The 23,347-nt window shown below is 34.4% G+C and overlaps 2 protein-coding genes across 7 annotated transcripts in view; both read right to left on the bottom strand.

Annotated features, from left to right (window-relative positions):
* LOC128858145 (alpha-actinin, sarcomeric) overlaps positions 1 to 18,873 on the bottom strand; it is a 34,114-nt gene extending 15,241 nt beyond the window's left edge. For 3 of the 6 annotated variants that reach the window (XM_054094152.1, XM_054094156.1, XM_054094157.1), the window contains exons 1-2: positions 10,267 to 10,374; positions 9,370 to 9,697 (exon numbers count right to left, since the gene is read on the bottom strand). In XM_054094152.1, the coding sequence (XP_053950127.1) occupies positions 9,370 to 9,483 (114 nt within the window). In that variant the 5' untranslated portion in view covers positions 9,484 to 9,697; positions 10,267 to 10,374. Of the gene's footprint in view, positions 1 to 9,369; positions 9,698 to 10,250; positions 10,375 to 18,790 lie in introns of those variants that run through there. The other 3 variants (XM_054094154.1, XM_054094155.1, XM_054094153.1) reach the window with 3 other exon arrangements.
* On the bottom strand, positions 13,561 to 15,340 carry LOC128858146 (protein ultraspiracle). The gene has a single exon (XM_054094158.1). The coding sequence runs from the start codon at positions 15,204 to 15,206 to the stop codon at positions 13,854 to 13,856; it is 1,353 nt and encodes a 450-aa protein (XP_053950133.1). The 5' UTR covers positions 15,207 to 15,340; the 3' UTR covers positions 13,561 to 13,853.
* Positions 18,874 to 23,347: the final 4,474 nt, after the last annotated feature.

Raw genomic sequence — 23,347 nt, 5'->3', positions numbered from 1 at the left:
AATGCAGCAAATTCAACGATTTCCTTACCATGAAGCATCTTTAAAAATAACGCGCCTTAATATTCTGACTAATCTTTCAATTTCTTTCCAATTTTGTTGTAACAGTAAAAGTAAAAGAATGAAAAAGTAAACTTCATGCGCTCATTCAACTATATTTTCTACGCAGAAAAACCATCACGTAAGTAAAAAACAAAATTATCCACCATCAAATGAAGTCATTAACCACTGCTTTACTAAAATTTTGGGTGGTCGCACCAGCTGAGTATGTCACACCAAAAATGGGCGATAAAATCCACCCATGATATTGGACGATCTTTGAGTGTATGGTATGTACGCTTGAAAAAGCTGAATGTAACAGCGATTTTAATTTTGCATAAATATTTGGTCAAGCTTAGACTGTCAGCAAACAAAATCATGGCGACAGATTTTCGGGATGCAAGGTAGATTTTCTTGAAAAGGGTAAAACGATCACCGAAGCAAAAACAAACGACCGTTTTGGTGAAGAAAAAGGTTCTCTTCCTCCAGAGCAACCCATCGAAACACAATTCCGCTATCGCAGTGGTTTCGCACCCTGTGACTATTTTCTGTTTCCAAATATTATGAAGAAATTTTTTGGCGGTAATGTCGGCCTGCCTATGCTAAAGAAGAGATGACCACGGTATTCCTTACGGAAGTCTATGCCATCTTGAATGTGGCATACCGGCTAATTGAGAAAAAGAGGCGGTGTAGCAGTATTGGAATTTGTAGTGACAGTCAAGCTGCACTGAAAACCCTTGCTAACCCACGCTGCTCTTCGAAGTTAGTCGGTAAATATAAGACAAAACTGAACAGTGTTGCAAAACACAACAAAGTTAGTCTTATTTGGGTGTCTGGACATTGTGGTATTACAGGGAACGAGTTAGCTGATAAAGTGGCTAATGAAGGCTCTGCAAGTATTCCACTAGGCCCTGAACCCTTTCTAGGTGTCAATTCCGCATCGACTCAACTATGGATTGACGACTTCATGAGGTCTACCCATAGAGGGCGTTGGTCTGGGTTGAACTCGTGCAGAGTAGCCAAGTGCTTTGTGAAAGAACCAAACAGGAAAATAGCGCCCTTTCCCCTAAACTCAGTAGAAAGGACCTGAGAGTGCTGGTGGGTGTAATCACAGGGCACAACGCCTGTTGTCAGCATATGGATATCTTGGGAATCATTTGCGATCCAATATGACTATCCTGTCTTGAGTATGACGACACTGCAGAGCATTTTCTCTGTAGCTGTCCGTCGTTTTCCGGAATCAGATTTAGAATATTGGGTTGCGATATACTGAGTATGGATAAAGTTCATACTCTTCCTCTTCCGGATCTTAAGATTCATCAATGCATCCAAGAGATTTGTGGAAGAGGGACCCCAAAATAATTTATCCGTCTTTCCACCCACTTTTAATAGTTCCTATCTCTATTCTTTCTACTGAAATCTATCCAGGTGTAGTACAATGGTCTCCTGACTAATCTTAAATCGGGAGGTTTTTGTAAGAGCTTGAGCACTTAAAATGATAGTACAAAATAGAAATATTGTTGGAATTAATTTTTTTGTTATAATCTGGTAGATAATTTCATGACATTTATTTTTTGAATATGATATCCGGTATATTATCGCTACGAGTTTCATCCAGTTCAATAAATCTGGCCGTAAGGCGTCAATGATGGCTTGAATATTGCAATAAATTGATGGTAAAGCGCGCTATACGGCAAACTGCGACATCTTGTTGGAACCAAATGTCGTCTTAACATCGACGAATCGGTTAATTTTTGTAAACAAGCATTCAGTCAGCATGGCTCGATAATGCTCCTCATTCACCACAACGACAACTGATTCCTCATTGCGAAAGAAATAAGGACCGATAATGCCACTAGTGATCTATGAACTTCGCCAATAGATTTTTTTTTCCAAAGTAAATTTCCACAATTTGGAAGCGTTGTTCTGGCGTTAAACTATTCATGATAGCTTGCCAAACCTTACTGAAGACAAATGTCAACACAGTTTGCCATTCTCAGCTGTCAAACCGTAGTTATCGTAGCGAAAAAAGCACCCGATAAATTGAGTTGAATAACGCGATCATTCATAAATCCAATGTCTCTTTTGAGGTCATCCAAAAATCGTATTATTTGGAAAACACCGAAAAATTTGGAGCAACCTTGAATGAAGTGTATCGATCTAAAAGCAGAAGATGTGTAACATAAAATGTTTTTTGCCGAATAGAGTGTTCCTTATTTAAATTCTCAGCTACTCATTGGCTCAACCTCGTATCAGAAATAATTTTGCTTCGATAAAAAGGCATAAACCTGAAGGTAAAACGTCCAGTATCTGCTATCAGCTTAGCTTACAAATACAAGTGGCTTCCTATTTGTAGAGTTCGATACAGGTATTTGGTAAGTATGACATTTTGGAATCTCAAAGCCGGACAACAAGAAATTTGAGAATAACTGGAATTTATAGTGATAACTGTATACTATAAATATCCTATTGTTGTTGGAGCTCTTTTACATTAGCTTCACTTTTTATTTACTTACACAAATGCGCACTGCAAGCGCGCGCATACTTAACTGTTATGCATTCAAACGCGTATACAAATACAAATGTACATACATATACATATATGTATTTATATATACGCGTGAATGGGCAGGTGACTATCAATGCGATTTTCCCCATTATCTCAATTCCGTTTTAATTTACAAGAGATGCTACCTCTTCAGAAATTGAATTTAAATTTGTTGTAGATTAAGTCAAATCAAACCAAATAGGTCTGCTATAAACGGTATCTAATGAGCATCTAACAGTTCGAGAAAACAAAACGCAGCTCGAATGGATTCCATGGCACTCATATCGATACAAGAAAAAATACAAGTCCGCAGTTGCAGCCAACTCAGTACCCGTTATGCATTGATCTCAATTTCAACACTGAATAGTGCAATCATTGACATTGTATGCGCACACACACGCATTCACACACACATACATACATTGATACCTATTTACATGCTTATGCACGTCTCACCACAATTGCGAGGTGAAAAGCCGCAACTAACTAATCCCGTCTAATGACTTACACCCAATCCAATATTCTTGTTTTCTCTCTTCGCGTTGTTAAAATGCAATAGATTTTTTTCTTTTGATAGCGACAATGATCAGCATTCAGTATCCGAGTATGGCTGTGGTGCAACACAACTGGTATTTTACAACCGTTCACTCTGAACAACAATAACAAAGAAACTACTTAAGCATCAGGAGTAGTAAGGCCAGGCGAGCTCCAGCGCCATATCTCGCCGAGTTTGAACCAATTCGAAAACAATCCGGTTTGTTATGTTTACCGTTTTGGTAAGTTCAACCAACAGGTTCTACTACCTCCATGGTAATTTCAATTGGCCGCTCATTGTATTATGGGACACGAAAGATATTTGTTGCGTACTTAGAGACAAGACGGTGTAAGAACGGTTTTGTTGATAAAATATGTAGTTTTACCGTTTTACAGGCAACCATAGTAGGATGTTCAGGTTTTAAATAAATTATAACAGTATTCGCTCAACATTAGAGACATAATAAAGATATTTACTACGAGTATAAATTATTAATATTATTTCGCTACAACAACAACAACAACCAACCAAAAGAGATGTATTGTGCAAAGCCTGCTGAGTTACCCTATATTTTAAAACTTTTTAAAATTTTTTATCACACTCTGGGGCTTATTGTTCCATAATATATATGAGTACACGGCAATACCACCAAGGTGGCGTAGCCTTTTTCTGCCTAGAATCGACAGATGATGGTATCAGAGAGACCAATTTTGTTTAAGTGGTGTCTAATAGACCCGTTACAAGGGTCCGTTGAATGCGTTGCTGCAGAGAATTCGACCGACAGCAAAATATGTATATTATGTGTATTTGGATGGAGTTTTTATTATATCAAATGAAATGCAGAAAATAAATGGAATTTCAATTAATTGAGTAAATTCAAATGAACGTAATGGTCGCACCCACACCCACTCTACGACTTAAATTCTATTAAAACCATCTCTCGCTTCAATAAGAATTAATTTTATAATGAATTTCACAACCAATAAAAACTTGTGTATAAACAACGAAATATAACATTTGCCTTTACGACAAGAACATCTGTTTTTCTCCTTTTTTTATATGCGGCAATACTTTCATTGAGGCACCACGGTCCACCGCAACGGACGCAAAGGATCCATTTTGACAGCAATATAAGGCTACAGTGGCCTTTAAAGTAACCAGTTAAACGACTTAAATCCGCTCCGCTGAGCGGAAGCAGCTTACCAGAAATTCCTCCGTCCGGTGTTAGGAATTGTTTCGCTTGTTGCGAATATGCTTGGTCCTGCCATAAGTTCTTCCACATGTTAAGTCCGTTATAGCTATGAAATTATGATACTTTTTTTAATGAAATTGATTTTATTTGATAATGCAAATATTAAAAAACAAATTTGGTTTTACACAAGCCTTCAAATATTAAGTCATTCAGCTAGGCAGCACGCACGGTTTCCATGGATATTGACGTCGCTGCTCGAACCAAAGGATGTTTGAGACACTCCAAATTTTTGTGAGGTCTTCGACAAGCCATGTTCTCCAATTCTGACCACAAACTGTAGCCCAATGGATTCAGATCTGGACTTCCAGTCGGCCAATCTTCTGCGGTTATGAGCCCAGGAATATTGTTTTTAGCCAGTGCTGGGTGGTTTTTGCCTTATGGGCTAGAGCGGGTCTTGCTGGCAGATCCAATGCTCTGCATTGAAGAGAGTACTGATCAACTGCTTCAGCACGCCTTCTAAGACATCCCCCGGTCATCCGCCATCATTCACGGTCTTAAATCCTTTTGAGAGAGAAATGAAGAGATGTAACGCCTTTACAAACCCCTCCCCACCTAACCATTACGGAGGCTGGATGGTGGCCACGCTGAACCCTTGGAACACCATTTTGTGCGTCTTTACAAGTTTTACTATAGCTTTTGTCGTTCCGCTTATTAAAACCCGCTGTGAAAAGAATATTTTTATGGCCTTTGGTCGCGTGTCACTGAAGAAGCTGCTTGCATCTGTCGAATCTAATTTTCTTCAAGCGCATTGTCAAAAGATGATCAGTTGAGCGACGGAAGGCTTTTGTGTGGATATCATCTCTAATTAGTCTTGACATGGATCTGGTCGATACATTTATTTCCCTGGACATGATTTTCTGCTTTCTAATGACGACGTTTCCGTTCAGGCATTTTCGATGTTAAAGAAAATGTCGATAATGTCGATCAAATCACAGAAATAATCAAAGTTGACCGTAATGTTGTTGGCAGTCGTAGCATCGCCCAAAAGCTTAAGATCGACCATAAAACAATTTTGAACCATTAGCGATAAAATATTACGGAAGATTAATGGATTTCTTTCCCCAAAACTAATACATAGAATAATAAATACATAAAAAATGCAGAGACCATCGCAGAAAAATTTAAAACAATCAAAAGGAATGAATTTTCAATACTTTCAAACTTGCGCTTTTTACACTAGAATTTAATGAGCTCTTAAAAAAATTCAAAATTAAAAATTCATTCAGTTCATTCATTTCACAAATTCTGCTAAAACTTTCTGGATTTCGATATATACGGCATTTACTATACTAGAAACTCGATTTTCTTACAAAATTAACGAAAAAAATTTTGCATGAAGAACATTTTGAGTATTGTAAAAAAAAATCAATGTGCCAAAACTTTTTTTGATTGACTGTAAGCACATATCTATATAGCTAATATATTGCAATTTAGCGCGCCAACTTGTTTAACAAACAAACAAATAAATATAAAAAATAGAAAATAAATGTACTTTCTGTTTCGTACAAAGAGAAAAAAATTCAGTTTTTGGCATGTCAAAATATAAATCTAAAATTGTACACCGACATGAAGGACGAGGTGAATCGGCAGTTGATGTGTCACCTATGGATTAGTGTCGCTCCAAATGCGGCTATTTTACTTATTCGCAAAGCCATTAAGCCAAAGTGAGCCTCAACACAATTCAATTATTTCAACATATTTTACGGATGATGGTTTCCGAAATAAATTTCAACAATTTGCAAATGCCGCTGAAGAGAAATGTCAGCAACATGTGCTTGCTTGAACGATTGGTTTGGCACTTCAAACTAACGAAAGTTCTACAGGCCCACCTGTTCTGAAGAGATTTAATCAAATGCTCAGAACAAGCAAGCTGCGTCGCCTCCATCAACAGGTAGATAAGATAGATAAGTGAATATGCCATTAATGCCGTTATTTATAGAAAATATGTTCGTGCAATTTTTGACAATGAATGCTGCTGAGAGCAGAATAGGCAAGAATTTTAGTTATATAAGTATGTGCATGTGTACCTATGTATGTCCACAAAAAAATAATAATTTCTTGCTACTTTTTCTTTTAAGAATTACATACATATGTAGATACTCGTATGCATTTTTACATCAATGAATGTTTCTCTTTCCCATGCACTTGTACATTCGTAGATATGTATGCATGTACATAGACATACAGACATACAGAGAAACTGAAACATTGAAATGAGTGTTTATTTTTAGATTGGAAATTTTTGCAACATGACTAATTTATTTACATGCGAATGAGTTACCGAAATTAAAACTTTTACCTTCAACATTTTGCTAGGCCAAATTTATTGGTTTTTTAGTTTAGTTATTAATATAAATTTTCGCATTCATATTTTTCAATATGTGTACACACACATACCGATATATTTGCTTGGTATACGAGTACAATTGATTGCATTTGTTAATTTTTGTCTTAATTTTCTTCTCTTTTTCTGATACGTGATCATTTTGCTTTGATTTTTATCTGCCATTTGAACCCATTCACTCAGCCGTGCAGCGAGCCGCCTGTGAACGACTACGCGTACATAGATTTCTGCCAACATTATTTTCGTTTTTGAATTCACAAATTATTCCTTAAGCGCATGCGCAAAATAATCAAATATTGAGCAATATTTTTAAACACTCTCTAAGCAAACATTCTTATGTGCTTAAAAGCTAAAAGCTCAAACCGTCGCACACTTCTTCACCGCAATCCATTTTTGGGTGAATGAAATTTGACGCTGCTCATTGAATTTTAGCCTGTCGCCACACTATTGCCACAGTGACTGAATTATCTTTCAGATCGTCACATAAATCATTAGCATTTATTATACACAAAGTTTCTTTCACTAAAGAAAATATTACGGTTTACGAATTTCTTTGTCTAATGCGTTTTATTATTAGCACACCAAATTGCAATTTCCGCCATTTTTAGTTTTTCATAGATTTGATTTAAATTAATGCAGTATAATTTACATCCGCAATTATTAAAAATATTCAAAAGCAGCTGTGCGGTAAAAGTAGAACTCTGCACAAATATAAGCTCTTGTTATGCATAGATGCTTACATTCATACATAAGAATGTGGGGGAAAGGCATTCAAGCAATTTTCGCATCATTACAAAAGATTACAATTAAAAATAATGTTTCTATTAAACTATCTCAGCTGTGGGTTGATTGAATGTAAATATTTCTAATTTGCATGCATGTTTAAGAACTTAAGAAAAAAATTGTTGTTATGTTAATTGGCAAAACTCTTGCAGTTGTCATATTTTTCTACAACAGCGACAGTTGCTGCACAATTGCTATCATATATTGCATTTCTAAAATGCTTTTAAAAACATTTCGTGATAATTGACGTTTAAAAATATTAAAGTCTAGACTAACAAACCCGTGCTTAGCTACGAGGAGGATAGTGAGTTTGATTTTACAAGATTTCTTTTAGACGTTTTTATTCACAAATTTCAATACTTGAGTTTGTCTTGAATTTTTAAAGATAATTGTAAATTACCAATAATTTTTTTGTCCAAGCACTTTCTCCTTACGAGACCTGATAACTTTTACGAGTGTATACAGTATTTCCCCATTTTCAAGCAAGGTTGATAACTGTGCTTCTTCTATAAATTGAAGAACCGATCCAACAGGTTTATGTACACAATCTTCTGTATTGTTATCATTTCAACTGTGTTTGACAAATTATTGGCTTTTTTAACGGCGTCTTGTAGACAGCCTTGGGGATATGTTTTAAGCTAAGGCAAGTGCACAGTTCATTTTGGAACTGAGTACGCAGGCTGCAGTAAAATGTATACAAATCATTTATTTACACCCACATATACAATCACAGTTATTGGCCTATTGAACGCCAATTGCGATAGTCAGTAATTTAAGAAAAAAGAATGACCCGATTATATTGTTTCCTGCATGAAACAGCCATGCCATGTAGAAAATATAGATTTCAGAAACATATATTCTTCCTGTTGCCAAAGAAATCAACATCTCAAAGAAGTTTGTGATCTTCCAAAGCAGACCAGCAGAGCATTGGCAAGCGAAGTGCAGTAATTAACGTGCATATCGAACCTCTATAAGTAAGGTTAGGTTAGCTCGTGAGATCAACATATAGATCTCTCACATAGACTACATGTTTGATCTCTTATGTAGCCAATCGAGTACCTTTTATTTTTGCTAAAGTTTGAAACCTTGAAATTATTTGTAGATTTTTTTTATTTAAAATAAATATGTTTTTCAAATATTATACCAATTCTTTTCGCAAATATATGTACATACACGCATATGCTTTCGAGTGAGCACATTTAAAGAAGATGAAATAAAGAATGTTTGGACCCTAAAAATTCGTTTTGTTGGTGGCATTGAAAAATTCATAAGTCAAAAATCAAAATTAGTGCATAATTTTGAGATTTTTCAATTTTATTTCAATAAGTAAGAGCCCCAAACACTTGTACACTAATTTACGTGTCGTGTTAAAATCTATTTTTAAAAATAAAAAGCTCTTTTCGTTAAACTTTATCGGAATCGAAACACGAAAAATAAGAATAATATTTCTAAACCTATACATATGCAAACATATACATATGTATGCTTGTGCATACTTGGGGCTGTATATACATACATATATATATATATATATATATGCACAACTCAATAGACTTATGAAATGAAATTAAAAAAGAAAGACATTTTTTATATATCGACAAAAATATTCTAAATGCCAGCCAATAGCAAAGCTAGGAAATTGAAAAATCGGTACCATATGATTAGAAAGTCAAACAGAACCGCACACTCATGTATTATGAAAAATCTATTTTGAACTTTTTGAGGTTATTTTTAGAAAAATGGTCATACTTTAAAAAACCGATCAGAGTTGAGGACAATGGATTGACGCGAGTGATCTCATTTGACGATGAAAAAGTGCAAAATTATTTTTTGAATTACTAATTATTCTTAGAAAATGTTCAGCCACTCACCTTCTTCTGTTGCTTTTCCCACGCGGGATCAAGAAGTCCTTCGCGCTCCCATTCTTCCTCTTGTTCCATGTAACCATCTCCATACTCCATGGAGAGCCCATTCTCCATCATCATGTTGGTTGTTGTTGTTTTATCAGTTATTATCCGTTAAATTTCGTTTCGGAGGTTTTGTACAATAATTGATTTTATTTCGTTTCTAAAATTTTTGATTTCTTCCAATTAGCAAAATCATGTACTTAAGTGTATTAATTTAGGTTGAATCTTAGAAGTGTGTAGGAGGACGTTATTAAAGTACTATAATTCGTTCGGAGTATTCTTAAAATTAGATCTGAAATCCCAAACGAAATAAAATAAAAAAAATATTTGCATATTCTCATAAACACTATACAAATATGTTATCTTCCCATATATATGTATATACGTATATATATTTTAATTTTATTCTATAAAATTTTTAATTAAATTAATCACTAAAAATCATATTCATTTAAATATTTCCACACAATTCCTCCACTTGTGCTGTTGTTGATGAAAAAATTTGCCTTTTCAACAATCCATGAGTGGGACAAAATTTAAAAATGATGCCGCAGGAGAGTTCTAGGTTGTATAACACACTTTAAAAATAGTCCCTCTTTTCCGATTTAATTTTCTTTATATTATTTTCATTTAGCTTTTAAACAAACATCCATATGTATATATATATATATATTTGTAAAGTATATATGTACATAAAATACATGTACATATACATATGTGTATATACATATGTATGTATGTAAGATTATAATAATTATTTTATTTGCTTCAATTTGAAATATCCACAAAGGCTTTCTGTATATCGTCAATAAACTAAGGCAAATTAAAACTAAATAAGTAAAAACCGTGTCTGATAAGTACGTGTCGCTTGTAAAGAGAATGACCCGCTCGCGTTGATAGCCAACTCAAAACTAATGTTGCGCCAGTGATCGACGTTTGGACAAACTGAGTCCCAAAGCAATGAAAAAGCACTGCAGTCGCACGGCAATCTTCCCGATGCTCAATTATACTCGTTCCTACAGTTGTATCCACTAATATTGATATGCATGTACGTATGTATGAATGTGCATTTGTATGTGAAAATATACATACCTACATGTGTATGCTGATTTCCAAGTAAACAAACGGTGTAGCGAGTAAAATACTCGCGCATGCAAACAAACATGCATACACATAAACATATGTATGTATGTACGAAGTGCTCTGAACAAAAGAGTTTTGAAGTAGAATATTTTTTTGTTTTTGCACATACATATGTACATATGAATGTATGTTTGCTTTGTGAAGTAACATTGCCGAATATGAGTGGGTGGGCGGTGAAACTAAATGGGATATCAAAACATGATGCTTTTCTTTTGTGCCAACTCCAAAATGATTGAGTTATGCATACATACGTACATACATACATACATAGGTAGTGTAGGCTCTGTAAAAACTTAAATATTGCAATTCAGTATTTGTAATGTACACAAATTATTTATACATACATATGTATGTATGTATGTAAATATGCTTGTAAATATGCCATGACAACTCGGCGACTCGCTAAACAAGTGCAAGAGATCGCCTCTAAGGCCCTCTGTTTCTCTTTTGGGAAATGAACAAGTACAGGAGAGGCAGACTTGACAATCAAGTAATCATATATGTATGTACATAGGTACTTTTGCATATGGTCGGAAATGTACATACATCTCTATGTACACATTCATGCAGACATTTATAGTGTATGAATAAAATACACACATTTATTTATGTACATACATACATACATACATGCATACATTTGTATGTGCAAATATTGTACGTCGAGATATGCAATTTTTGACACCGCATAAATTGAATGGTTTGTTAGTCTGTTGCGAACAGCAGACGTAAACGAAATTTAATGGATACAAAAATTTACAACCATTACCCTTTCTCCCATTGATCGAAGTGTTTCACTAATGTTTTTCATAAACATAATACATATGTAATATATGTATGTATGTATGTAGATAGGTACGCATGTATGTATATACAGTTTTTATCTGCAGTGAAAGGACTAAATTAATACTTCGCACATAACTTCCATGTGTTCCTGAATATTTTGAAGTGACAACAAATTCATTTTTCTCTTCCCTCACCTCCCTCCACTCGCAAGCAAACTGTATATGTGCATATGTATGTACGAGCATATTCATTGTATTTGCGCACAAGTGTTTAAGATTAATTTTAGGTAAACTGTTTCATAATATTGCCACCCACTCACTCCACTCTCGCTCATCTTCACCAGAAATCATTTCAATTTGCAATTCTTTTTATTTATTTATAAACACCGAATGATCTATTTAAAAATAAGCTTCCTTCGAATACTTATGTACAGATGTATGTACATATGTCCATATGTACGCATACATCTAGCATTGAGGAAAATACAAGGCTATGGCCATTGAAATTTTGATTCTCTCTGCCAAATTCTGGAAATTAGACGTCTAGAAATGTGAGCAATAAAAAAAGCTTGATATGCATTTGGGAGACGAAAAAAAAATGTATACACATACATACATACGTATGCAATAAATTGCAAAACACTTAATGAAAATAAATTATTGCTGCCAATTACATCGAATTCGAATAATTCACGTTAGTTTATTCTTTAATAAATAAAAACGTCGAAGCAATAAGCACCAAACTAAATTATTTGCCAAAAATAAGTTTATGTCTCTAACACAATTAGGTGGTTCACAATATGTCATAAGTTAAATAAGTGTTTAGAGGACTTGATGCCACACCCAACTGTTTTTTAACTGCGGGATGCTTCGTAATATGACCTGGACGGCACCGAGCGAACCCCTTAAATGTATTTTTAGACGTTTGAAATTTACACCTATTATAAATACCCTTGTGAATACCCCAAATAACACTTTTTTATCAATGCAACCAAAGATTGATTAAATAATAAATATAATTTATATAATATCACTAAATAATAAATATCAATGCAACCAAAGATTAAATAAATAATAAATATCATTTTCTTCTTTGTCTTAAAAATTAATTAAAAGAACCTTTTTGGTATACAATTATAAATCTTTGAGAACTTTCCACCAGTATGTGAGCCGAAGACGACATTTTACATTAACCCTCCGTTGGACATCTTTTTTAAAACCTTCGACCCTTTTAAAACGTTATAACCATAAATCGATAGAAAAATAAATTTTAGGAAGCTCAAGTCGAAAACGTGCCACCATATTTATTATTGCTTTTTAAAGCATCTGGCCAGGAAAATATGCAATGAAAAATTACAAAACACCTAAATATTATAAAAAAATAAATAAATAATTGGCGCGTACACTTCCGTTAGGTGTTTGGCCGAGCTCCTCCTCATATTTGTGGCTAGTGTCTTGATATTGTTCCACAAGTGGAATGACCTACAATTTAAAGCCGACTCCAAACGGCAAATGGTCTTATATGAGGATCTCTTCCATGACCGAAATACACTTGGCTACGGCGCCTGCCTCTTACAAAACACCCAACATTTCATTTTACGCGATAATATGCGCTATGCGTCCATGAATAGTTTGACTGCCTCAAATTACAAGTTTCATATGGAATTAATAACTGATGTATAGCATACTTTTAAGCAAACCAGTCTTCATTTAGTGGGCGTTTCGTCAATTTTTAAATTTTCTTAAATTCTACAGTACGTAATTTGTTTTTTCCCAACTGGGATGAACTGATTTTCATATACCTACTAAATTTACTACAAGATGGCGCAAAATTAATCATCCAACTTGTTTTCAAATAACTTTTTTTATTAAATAAAAAAATTATTTTGAGTGATGGAAATCTTTATTTTGACCTTGGCTACATTGATTGTTTGTTTGTAAACTGCAGCTGTCTAGTTTACATGTGTCAAATATGATGGATGTACAGCGCCATTTACAAAAATTATACATTTTTCAATGTGATGATTAATTTTATAACACCTTGTATTTACATATTTCTTCAGGCCTGATTTGCATTTAGAATTTGAATAACTTTGCTCCGGATCAAAATGAATAATGATCCGCTATTCCGATCCCAATCAATTTTTAAATATTGGCTCTGTGTATACTCTACTGCAAATTGTGTAAGTATGGGGAATGTTTATGCTGCTACAACAACAACAACACGTTTAAGCCAATTATGTTTTCTTTATTTTAATTTCGAATTGAGTTAATAACACCATTATTTTTAACAGATTAAATACATTTATTTAATTTACAATAATACAATTGTATTTTAAAATTTGTTTACAGTAAATAGTGAGCTACTAAATGGAATATATCTAAAAAACAAAACTGAAAAGGTAAATTGCAAAGTGTAGCCGTTAAAGTGCATTGTCACTTTATAAGTTAGAAAGTCATTTAACATACATACGTCGATCAAATTTTCCAGCACTTCATGTGAATAAATATATGCATAGCTTAGCAGATTTGTGCGTCAAGTTGTTCATAGAAAAGCTGATCTAAGGGTTTATCACCCATAATGCGAAAGAAAAACAAATGATCCAGGCACTTAAGGCTAATGGATCGTAGTGCAGGCAACCGCAGTAAGAGTTGTGCAAATCGACTATCGTCATTGGGATGTTCAGTGCGACAGTGTTCATCTAGGCAAGCATATACTTGTTCTCTGCATACCTCAACATCATTGCGGCCCTTCAAACCTCGTATATCCGGATTAAACAATATAATAGCTTTCAAGCAAGAAAGTTCTGAGCGATCAATATTAAGTCGTTTCATTTTTACGCTAAGCTCAGAAAGAATGCGATCAAATATGGTCGCCACTCCTGCTTTTATAGCGCTGTTGCGATGATAGGAAAAATTATGATTGAGAAATAGTTGTTGTGGTTGACGTATAGGTGAACGACGGCCGAATGAAGTGTCATGACCCCCGGATGTAGCATAATCAGCATCTAAAGAATCAATACTACACCATGCTACATTTGCTATAAGTAGTTCGTTCCAACCAGCTTTGAGTAAATTGACCTGGTCATCACGTTGCAGTTCAGCAAAGTGTGGCATTTTTCGAGCATATTCAACCATTTGGTAAAGTTGCTTATTAACCATTTGACACAGATGTGACACTGCTCCTTTATAATCTGGTTGAACCATAGAATTGGGTCCGACGCGCAGGAATGGTATAGCATTATCTCCACTAAGTTGCTCACTTTTTTGTTCTGCTTCGATTATGCGATCTATCGTTAAATCCCGTACTGAACTGGTTGGATTGAAATCATCGCCTGTACGAACATTCTGCGAACGAGTTCCACGCTGACGTTCCTCTTGAACTGCTTCACGTTTCATTCCACAGGCAAGGCATTTCTGGTACCGACAATATTGGCAACGATTGCGTTGTCTTTTATCGATAATGCAGTTTCTATCTTCACGGCAAGCATAAGTTAAATCCTTTCGAACGGTGCGTTTAAAGAAGCCTTTGCATCCCTCACAGCTGTAAACACCATAGTGCTTGCCACTCGCTCTGTCGCCACATATGGAACACAAATGCTTTGATCCACTTAAAGGGTGATTTGGTGGGTACTGCTGCTGTTGTGGACCCGGTTGCATCTGGTTCGTATTATGACCTGAAACGGCTGCTGCAACTGCTGCCGAGTTTGCCATATTCATCGTTTGCATTCCGATCGCACCAAAGGAAACCGGACTTGCCGATTTGGGAGAAAATCCCCTGGTATTGCTTTCATTTAAAATTGATATGTCTGGTTTAATTTCCTGTGGCGACAATGGCCCCATTCGAAAACTCGGCTCTTGCTCACTATCCATGTCATTTATTTTTTTAAATTTTAACCTTCACCAGAAAATAATGTATACAAAGAACGTCTGAAACTATTGACTAATGAGCAATATTTCGCGTCGACATTTTTTCACATCAACTTTTCACCGCTGCCAATAAAATTCACCACAAACTGCGTTCGAAATCTTTTGTTACATATAACAATGATTTATGTACATCATGAATTATATTAATTTAAAAATTCAGAACACTTATCTTTTGTTTTGGTAATAGTTATCGTAGAAATTTATTTTTAAAGATTTTTCTTATAGTAAGTAAAACAAAAGAATTCAACGCTAGAAATGGAGGCAAAGGAAATAATGAAAAATATTATCATAGATGTCAGAGAAAACATCTGCACTAGTGAAAAATAGAAATATTTCAGGTAAACACTTTCTCGCTGAAAATTCTTCCTCGATCTCACTCTGAACTGTTAAATTTTGTTTATGAACAGTTTGACTTGCAACTATGAAAAAAATTCCCATTTTTTGTCCCAAACTTTTAATGTTCTAAAAATCTGAAGCATGGTTTTAAAAAACTTACCATGGATTACAGATTCTCATCTATTATAACCATTGATGTAAAAGTTCATGATAATTTTATTTTTGTAAACCACAACTGAAAAATTTTTAAAACCCAACAATTCGCAAATATTGTTACACAACACTCGAATATTATGATGGTCTTTACAGAAGAAAAATTTCCGCGTGCAAATCTAATAAATTGAAAATTCGATCCAAATAAATTTTCTTTCTGATAATTTCAATCGGACTATGCATGTTTTCATGTCGAAAACGTTAGACTTTTTTAGACGTTTTTCATACAAATACACAAAGGCGAATTCATTCAAGGGGATAGCACTAGAGCTGCTGATTTTGCGATCAGCTGTTTTGAATGTCAAAGTGGTGCGCTTCATTGTTGTTGCTATGCTCGTTTTTTTACATTCTCGTGGAAGTTTTAACATTCAAAACACCAAATTGCAAAAACCAATTGATAGTCTGAATTTAAAAATTTCAAGCAGGATGTGCGCAAATAAACAAAACAACATCAATGAAACAAATCACTCGGGTACGGTTAATTAATTACCCAATGATTTCAAGTTGTTGTGCCCAACTGGGTGGCCAGATTAAAAAAATTTAACACACACTTACAATCAAGTGAAATTTAAAATTTTTGTACACTAATTTATTGAAACACTCAGTTTGAAGTAAACTTTTTTTTGTAACTTATAAAATAAGGTTCCTATCCTGCCTTGAAGCAGCCACTTAATCAATCCATTTTGAAGTTTACATCTACTTAACACATTAGAGGTCTTCACACGACGCTTGCTGCTTTTATATATATTGTGTTTTGATAAATCCAAAGAAAAGGTCTAAGCATGCAATTTATTGAATAAAATCGCTATGATTCTTGTGCATATGAAAATAAACTGCGAAATCCCGCTAAACATTATTGGTATTATTTGTTTATTTAAGTGTTGTGGAATTCCTTATACCAAAATATATATCGAGTGGAAGGTAGTTTTATCACATATTTAACAAACACGGTGCTTTATTTTTGAATTGAAGCCTCTTAGGCGTTGATGGACGAGCGAGAATGTGGGTAAAATTTCAAGGCCATGCAACGTTTTGGTCATTTTCGTTCCGCGAGAGAGAAAAAAAGATATAACGTAGAGGAAAAGGAGAGAGAGAGAGTTATTTCCCTGAGTTTTTCCTTATGGTTGCTAATTTCTAGTGGGAAATAACACGGCATACTTTTTGGCGCTTGTTTGTCGGTGCAAACTTGTAGGAAATATGTTTTGGTGCCTACTTCTAGGCGTTATATTTCCTTGGTCCTACTGTTGGATCGATTTTTGGTCCCAATTTTTTTGGTACCTACTTTTTGGCGCTTATTTCCGTTTCCTGGCTAGTGCTTGTGCGTACTATAAAGTGCTATCCATTCCGGCATCGGATATATTAGTATTGCCTTCTGCTAATTTAGTGCGGGTGATAAACGTTCGGAGTAGTGCGCGTTGTTGCCACGGTTTGTGTCCGGCGTTTACCTACACCGGTCGACCCTTCTCCGTTTTTTGTAAATTTTGTCTATTTGTATTCTCTGCAAATATATGAATTTATTTTGATATATATTCTTTTTCTCTCTCTCTCTCTCATTCTTTCTCGGATCTCTCTCTCTCTCTCATTCTTTCTCGGATCTCTCTCTCTCTCTCATTCTTTCTCGGATCTCTCTCTCTCTCTCATTCTTTCTCGGATCTCTCTCTCTCTCTCATTCTTTCTCGGATCTCTCTCTCTCTCTCTCTTTCTTTCTCGGATCTCTCTCTCTCTCTCTCTCTCATTCTTTCTCGGATCTCTCTCTCTCATTTTCTCTCGGGTCTCTCTCTCTCGGGCCTCTCTCTCTCTCATTCCCTCTCTTTCTTTGTCTACCTTGAAAGTTTCACTTCTGTTATGTGTACTAGGCACTTTTTTTTTATAAAACAATATTTTGATATTATATAAATATTGAAAAAATTGCCCCACAAATAAATTCGATGGTTTTGTTCCTTGGGTTATCCGATTTAAGTAACTTCACATTTTTTCTTTCAAATGGAAAGAAAGGTAATAGAACTGTAATACAATAGTAAGAAAATAATAAAACGAAAGAAGAAAAAACCCAATCAACCAAAAGGAAAACAAATTCCATTTTTTTTCTTTAATTAAAAAAAGCAACAACGTTATGAAAGTGGCAGCGAATATCAGTAGAACTGCTACAACAATAGTAGATAATACTGCGGTAAGAGAAAGAACTGTATTATACTCATTATACTGCGGTAAGGGCGATACTATTGATTTACGATTCTGATCCACGGACGGAAACCGCATTATTTGGTTTTTTTAAATTTCAGGATTTACATATACATATACCTATATGAGAATATATTATTTAGTAAAAAAGTGTAATAAAACATCGCACGATTCTCGCACGGTGACCTTTTTTATAAGATATACAAAAAATGTACGTATAAATATATAAATTTAGATATAGATTTACATATATACATTTTACAATAAAGCTTGATGCTTGTTGGGTCAATAATTGCGTTATATATTTCTATAGGATTATATAGGGATAGTAGGAGATTAAGACCTTCATAATTTGAATGGTGGGTACTTGCTCCTTCCTATGGTGGTGGTGGGCGGTGACACGCTCCTTCCGTCCACTCATCAAATACATTGTGGTCGTACACGAAACTTTAGCTACTTTGAGATTAAACATTGTACGCGAATTAAATAATACAAAACCACTAAAAGATATTTATTTCTTTCACCAAGAAAATGTCATACATATGTATGTATGTACAATGTTTGCATTAATATTCCTCGTACCTCTAGATACAACACTGTGTTCTATTACATTTAATCACGAACACAGTATCTCAACTATTTCACCAAATGAGACTTAAAATGCCGTCTTAGGTGAGTTTCTGTTTGATTGCAAATTGTTTGTAATTATATGCACTGCACTTTAATGTTTACATCCCAAACACTAACAAATACTAGTAATGTATACACATGACTAACAAACGTTTAATACAACTTACTAGTTCAATTGGACGTTTTGCCGAAGTTTAGACTCGATTATAATGTCACTATTATTAATACGGCTTCAGCTTTAGTTAACCATATACTTGATACGCCGCTTACTGCCTGCACAATTGCATATACAACGAAGGAAACAACAGTAGGTTACATCAATTGAAAGAAAGAGACAACTAATATTCACCTACTGGTAGAAATATCGAGCAAAATAATAAACATGGACTTCAGATTGTTGCAAATAGAGCTCAGCTATATAAACTCAGTTTTCACTGTTTTTATATCCATCGATCTGATGTATTTATAGTTCGGACTCACTACCATTCATATCATGATACCCATAAAAATGTATCTATATACCGTTAATTGCTGAAGGAAAAAATACAAGTTTTGATAAAAATCCCGTCATAGTTGTCTACCACTTTCAAATAATAATCTCAAACTCAACTTGCTGTAAATAAAATTATATGTGCCCCGAAGAGTATAAAACAACGACAGATCGAAATCGAATTTGCAATGTTATCATATAGCATACGAATTTTAAAGTCCGTTTATACACAATTTTCTTGTTATTTTGATGTTTGCGTCCCTTTGATTGCTAGTTTTGGAAATTATTAAATTAAAAAAGTTTGTCGCGTAAAGCCTTTCTTTCCTCTTTTGTGCTAAAAATAATATTCACTACATAAATATTTAAATACTGATTTTGTAAAGGTAATTTTCTGCATCATGAAAAATAGTTCACACTGCGTCAAAGAAGTCTAAGCCATGCATTTATTTTTAAATCAATTCTTTTGTAGCTTGCGCTACTACATTTCTAAAGGCACTCGAACCATATACACATGCATAAGGCCTTTTTTATTCGCCATTTATCCGCTCGATTAACTTGACGAAAAATTTGCATGTGAGAGCAACAACAAGGTTATAGAGCAAGTTTCGCCTTTAGCGAGCATAATTATAACTCATTAAACTGGTATAACTCACTGTCTTACTAATTGCCCATCTTTAGAGGTGAGCAATCTCCTCTAGACTACTTGGTGGAGATGTATTGCAGCGAATAACAAATATGGTAAGTTTAAACTGTTACATACCCATAGCCCATTGCTTGTGTAGAATTCCATCAGCGATCTCGATACCAATGCCTTTGTACTTGTTTGATAAAAAAAACGTTGTTTTACAAGTCAGATTTGTAAGCCTTACAGGAAAAGCGTTCCCTAACACAATAAGACTATAATTAAGAGTCCTTCTGCGATACGGTGGCAACGAAGATTCAGCATGTGACAGTTAACTCGAAATATGCCATCTTCAACGAGCGCCAGAATGAAAACAAATTAATTTTGAGCCAAAAATCATAGAATACAAGATTTCGTCTTCCTAGGTCATATAACGTCAGTACAGAAACTAAACAAATAGCCAGAAGAGGTGTAATAAGCGAAAGTGAATGGAAATCCTAGAAAATAGAATAAACCGTGCATCACCACATACATCTGCCAGTTCATACATTTGCACTCAAATATTTGTTGATTTTCTGTACTAACAACACTTAATTATCAAATTCGCCAAAAATAAAGTAGTGGTTGTCGGAAGGTGCCCCCTTCTGTATTCTCTATATGGCTATTTTATGCCAAGTGTCACAGAATATTTTTTTGAATTATAATTTAAATGGTTGAATGGGAATTCACAAAATACCAATTTTTTATTTCTTTGTCATAAAACTGTTCACTGTTCGTTTTGTCTGCACCGTTACTACGTTTACACTCTTGATTTATTTTACCTTTCGGTCTATGCGACCTTTTCGAAAAGCCCTCGTCACGCAATAAAAGCGCCAGTATTGCAGCACTTATGAACGTTTGCTAGGTTGGCAATTTTCTGATGTTCAACACTTATTTTGAATAGATAGGTGAAGGTGAATAAGAATACGAAGTTTTTTTATAAATATTTTTCTTGATAATTTGGATGTTGACGGAAATTTTATATTGAAAATGACAAAGAGAATAATGAAGCAATGGTGCCAACCAATTTTTTTATTCCGATTTATAAAAGACTTTACACGCAATAATGATTGAATTTTTGACAATAGAACGCTATGCCTTTGCCAAAGTTGCCAGAATTTCACACCAAAAGTGATACCTTAAAAAATCATGCCACAAAGCGGTTGTGATTGCACCCCCCAAGGCGAATTTATTACAGGTGACAGCAAACACATATAAATAAAACCCTACAAGCAAATGTAAACATACGAATGTAAACATACCAATACATACAAACAAAGCATATCATTTTGACGTAAGCCATACCTACGGCGAAAAATTCAGGTGGGTGAATGCTGTCACCTTAATAAATCCACCTTGGCACCCCCGAACAAGCCCCACAGTTATAGTATTATTATTAAAGGCATGAACAGAATCAAATCGCTGAGCCCAGTCAAACAGAACTAAAACGAAATTCGCATCAAAAGCGGAAAGATGAATCTCCCAATTTTGTGATTAAATCAAATAATTAATAATTAATTAATCAAGGCTTTTCTGCATGCTAGGCAACGTTTGCGAAGAATATTTTTTTATAGTTTTCCTGACAGCTGATGTCGACCGGTGGCAGCAACAAAATTAAAAACAGACCTACAGTGGTCACACAATTATTCGTACACCCTGCGTAGTTTTGTGCATAATATATGCTGTGACAATATATTCATTTGGGTCATTGTAAGAATGTTACATTCCTAAGGAGTTGCCTCAAAAAAAAAAAAAAAAAAAACTCCCGTTATTTCAACTCACACTGAATGGTTCCAAGGAAAGCAGGCAGACGTAGCAAAATGCTACAAAACATTTATTCGTACCCTTCCAGCTCAAAAGTAACAGTAAACATCGTTTTTTTTTTACTAATATTGCTGAAAACGAAATAAGATTTTTGTTTTAGTTTTTATCGGCGATTCCGTTTCAGTTGCGCTGAATATCTCGATTGAAAGTTGCAAAATCGGACGAAATGCGGATTTACCATTAGAAATGCGTAAAATTGTTATTGAATTGTACATGGAAAACAAGTCTCTGCGCGAAATCGACAAAAAATTGGCAAATCGCATTATACGGTGCAAAATGTTATTGCTAATTACGTTGGTACTGGAAAATTGGAAGCTGGTCACCACCAAGCCGGAAGGCGAAAAATATTGATTTCGCGTGAGGAACGCAACAAAGTACCATCAGTCGCGCAAAATCCAAAAATAACCTTCACGATACTATGCCAAAATATTCAAGAGTTCATAAAAAAGTAAACGCACAAACAGTTCATAATTGTCTGCAAAATGCAGGTTATCATAGTAGAGTGGCACGCCGCAAGCCCTACATTTGAAATATTAACAGAAAGAAGAGATTGGAGTTCGCCAAACGCTATATAAATGAGCTAAATTCTTTTTGGGAAAACGTTAAATTTATAACGAAAGGAAAATACAGAACGAAATGAAAAAATCTTATTCCTACCGCCAAGCATGTAGGAGGAAATCTAATGGCTTGGGGGAGTTTCATCTGGAGTAGGAAAAATGGTTTTTATTGATGGTAAAATGAACAAACATCTGTATTTAAACATTTTGAAAAATAATTTTTATGATTGTGTTGTTCAACTTGGATTGAATGCTAAAGGGTTCTTGTTTCAACAAGACAATGACCCAAAACAATCTTTTTATCTCGTGCAAGTTCTCCAACTCCAGAAATGAATTTGGAAGTTTTTGTTCCTTAAATATTGCATAAAAATTCTATTTTTTACGAATTTATTAAAAAAAAATTGTTTGTATAAATCGTGCTAAGTATCAGGTGTATCTGTTTATAAACTGTGAGTGTACGAATAAATTGTGTGACCACTGTATATCGCCAGACGAACTTGATCCGTCACTTTGGTTCCACTGTGTGACAAAAAAAAAAAAAGTTAAATATGCTTTTGTGGAGACCTAGCACAACTTGTGGGTATAGGAAAATTAAAAAAAAATGGTATAGGGGAAATTTCCAATACACCCCCAAAATCTCATTTTATGGCCATAAAACCGTTTTTCAGTAGGTTGATGTGAAGAATCATTCCTAACTTCGCCAATTTCCATCCGATTTCGAATTTGTTATTTTAGTTCGAAAGAACAAAAACAAGCCTTTTTGACAGTGTGTTGACAATTTTTCTGAAATGACAACTGACGAGACTGTAGACGGAAGTATTTGGAATTTTTTTATTTTTTCTCTATTTTTCAACTTTGACATAATTTTTACGATATTGAGGATTTTTTTTAGTACACTACTGTTATAGAAAATTTAATTTTGCGTCGAATGAGCTATATTTGACTATAATTGAATTAAAATTAATGGAATTGTGTGAGTTTTAAGAATTTTTTTTTTACTAATTTGGTATGTAGGTATAACTTACGCTAAATGGGAATAAGGACGTGTCTTGATGCGTTATTATAGATACATAATATTTACTATATACCAAATTAGTAAAAAAAAAAAAAATCTTAAAACTCACACAACTCCATTAATTTTAATTCAATTATAGTCAAATATAGTTCATTCGACGCAAAATTAAATTTACTA

The sequence above is a fragment of the Anastrepha ludens genome, chromosome 3 (genome assembly GCF_028408465.1).
Source record: "Anastrepha ludens isolate Willacy chromosome 3, idAnaLude1.1, whole genome shotgun sequence".
Lineage (NCBI taxonomy): Eukaryota > Metazoa > Arthropoda > Insecta > Diptera > Tephritidae > Anastrepha > Anastrepha ludens.
Note: the sequence above shows the minus strand (reverse complement) of the source record. Positions and strands in the feature narration are given on the sequence as shown.

Coding starts and splice junctions, on each gene's coding strand:
- LOC128858146 (XM_054094158.1), bottom strand. CDS start 15,206: ATGGATAGTGAGCAAGAGCCGAGTTTTCGAATGGGGCCATTGTCGCCA.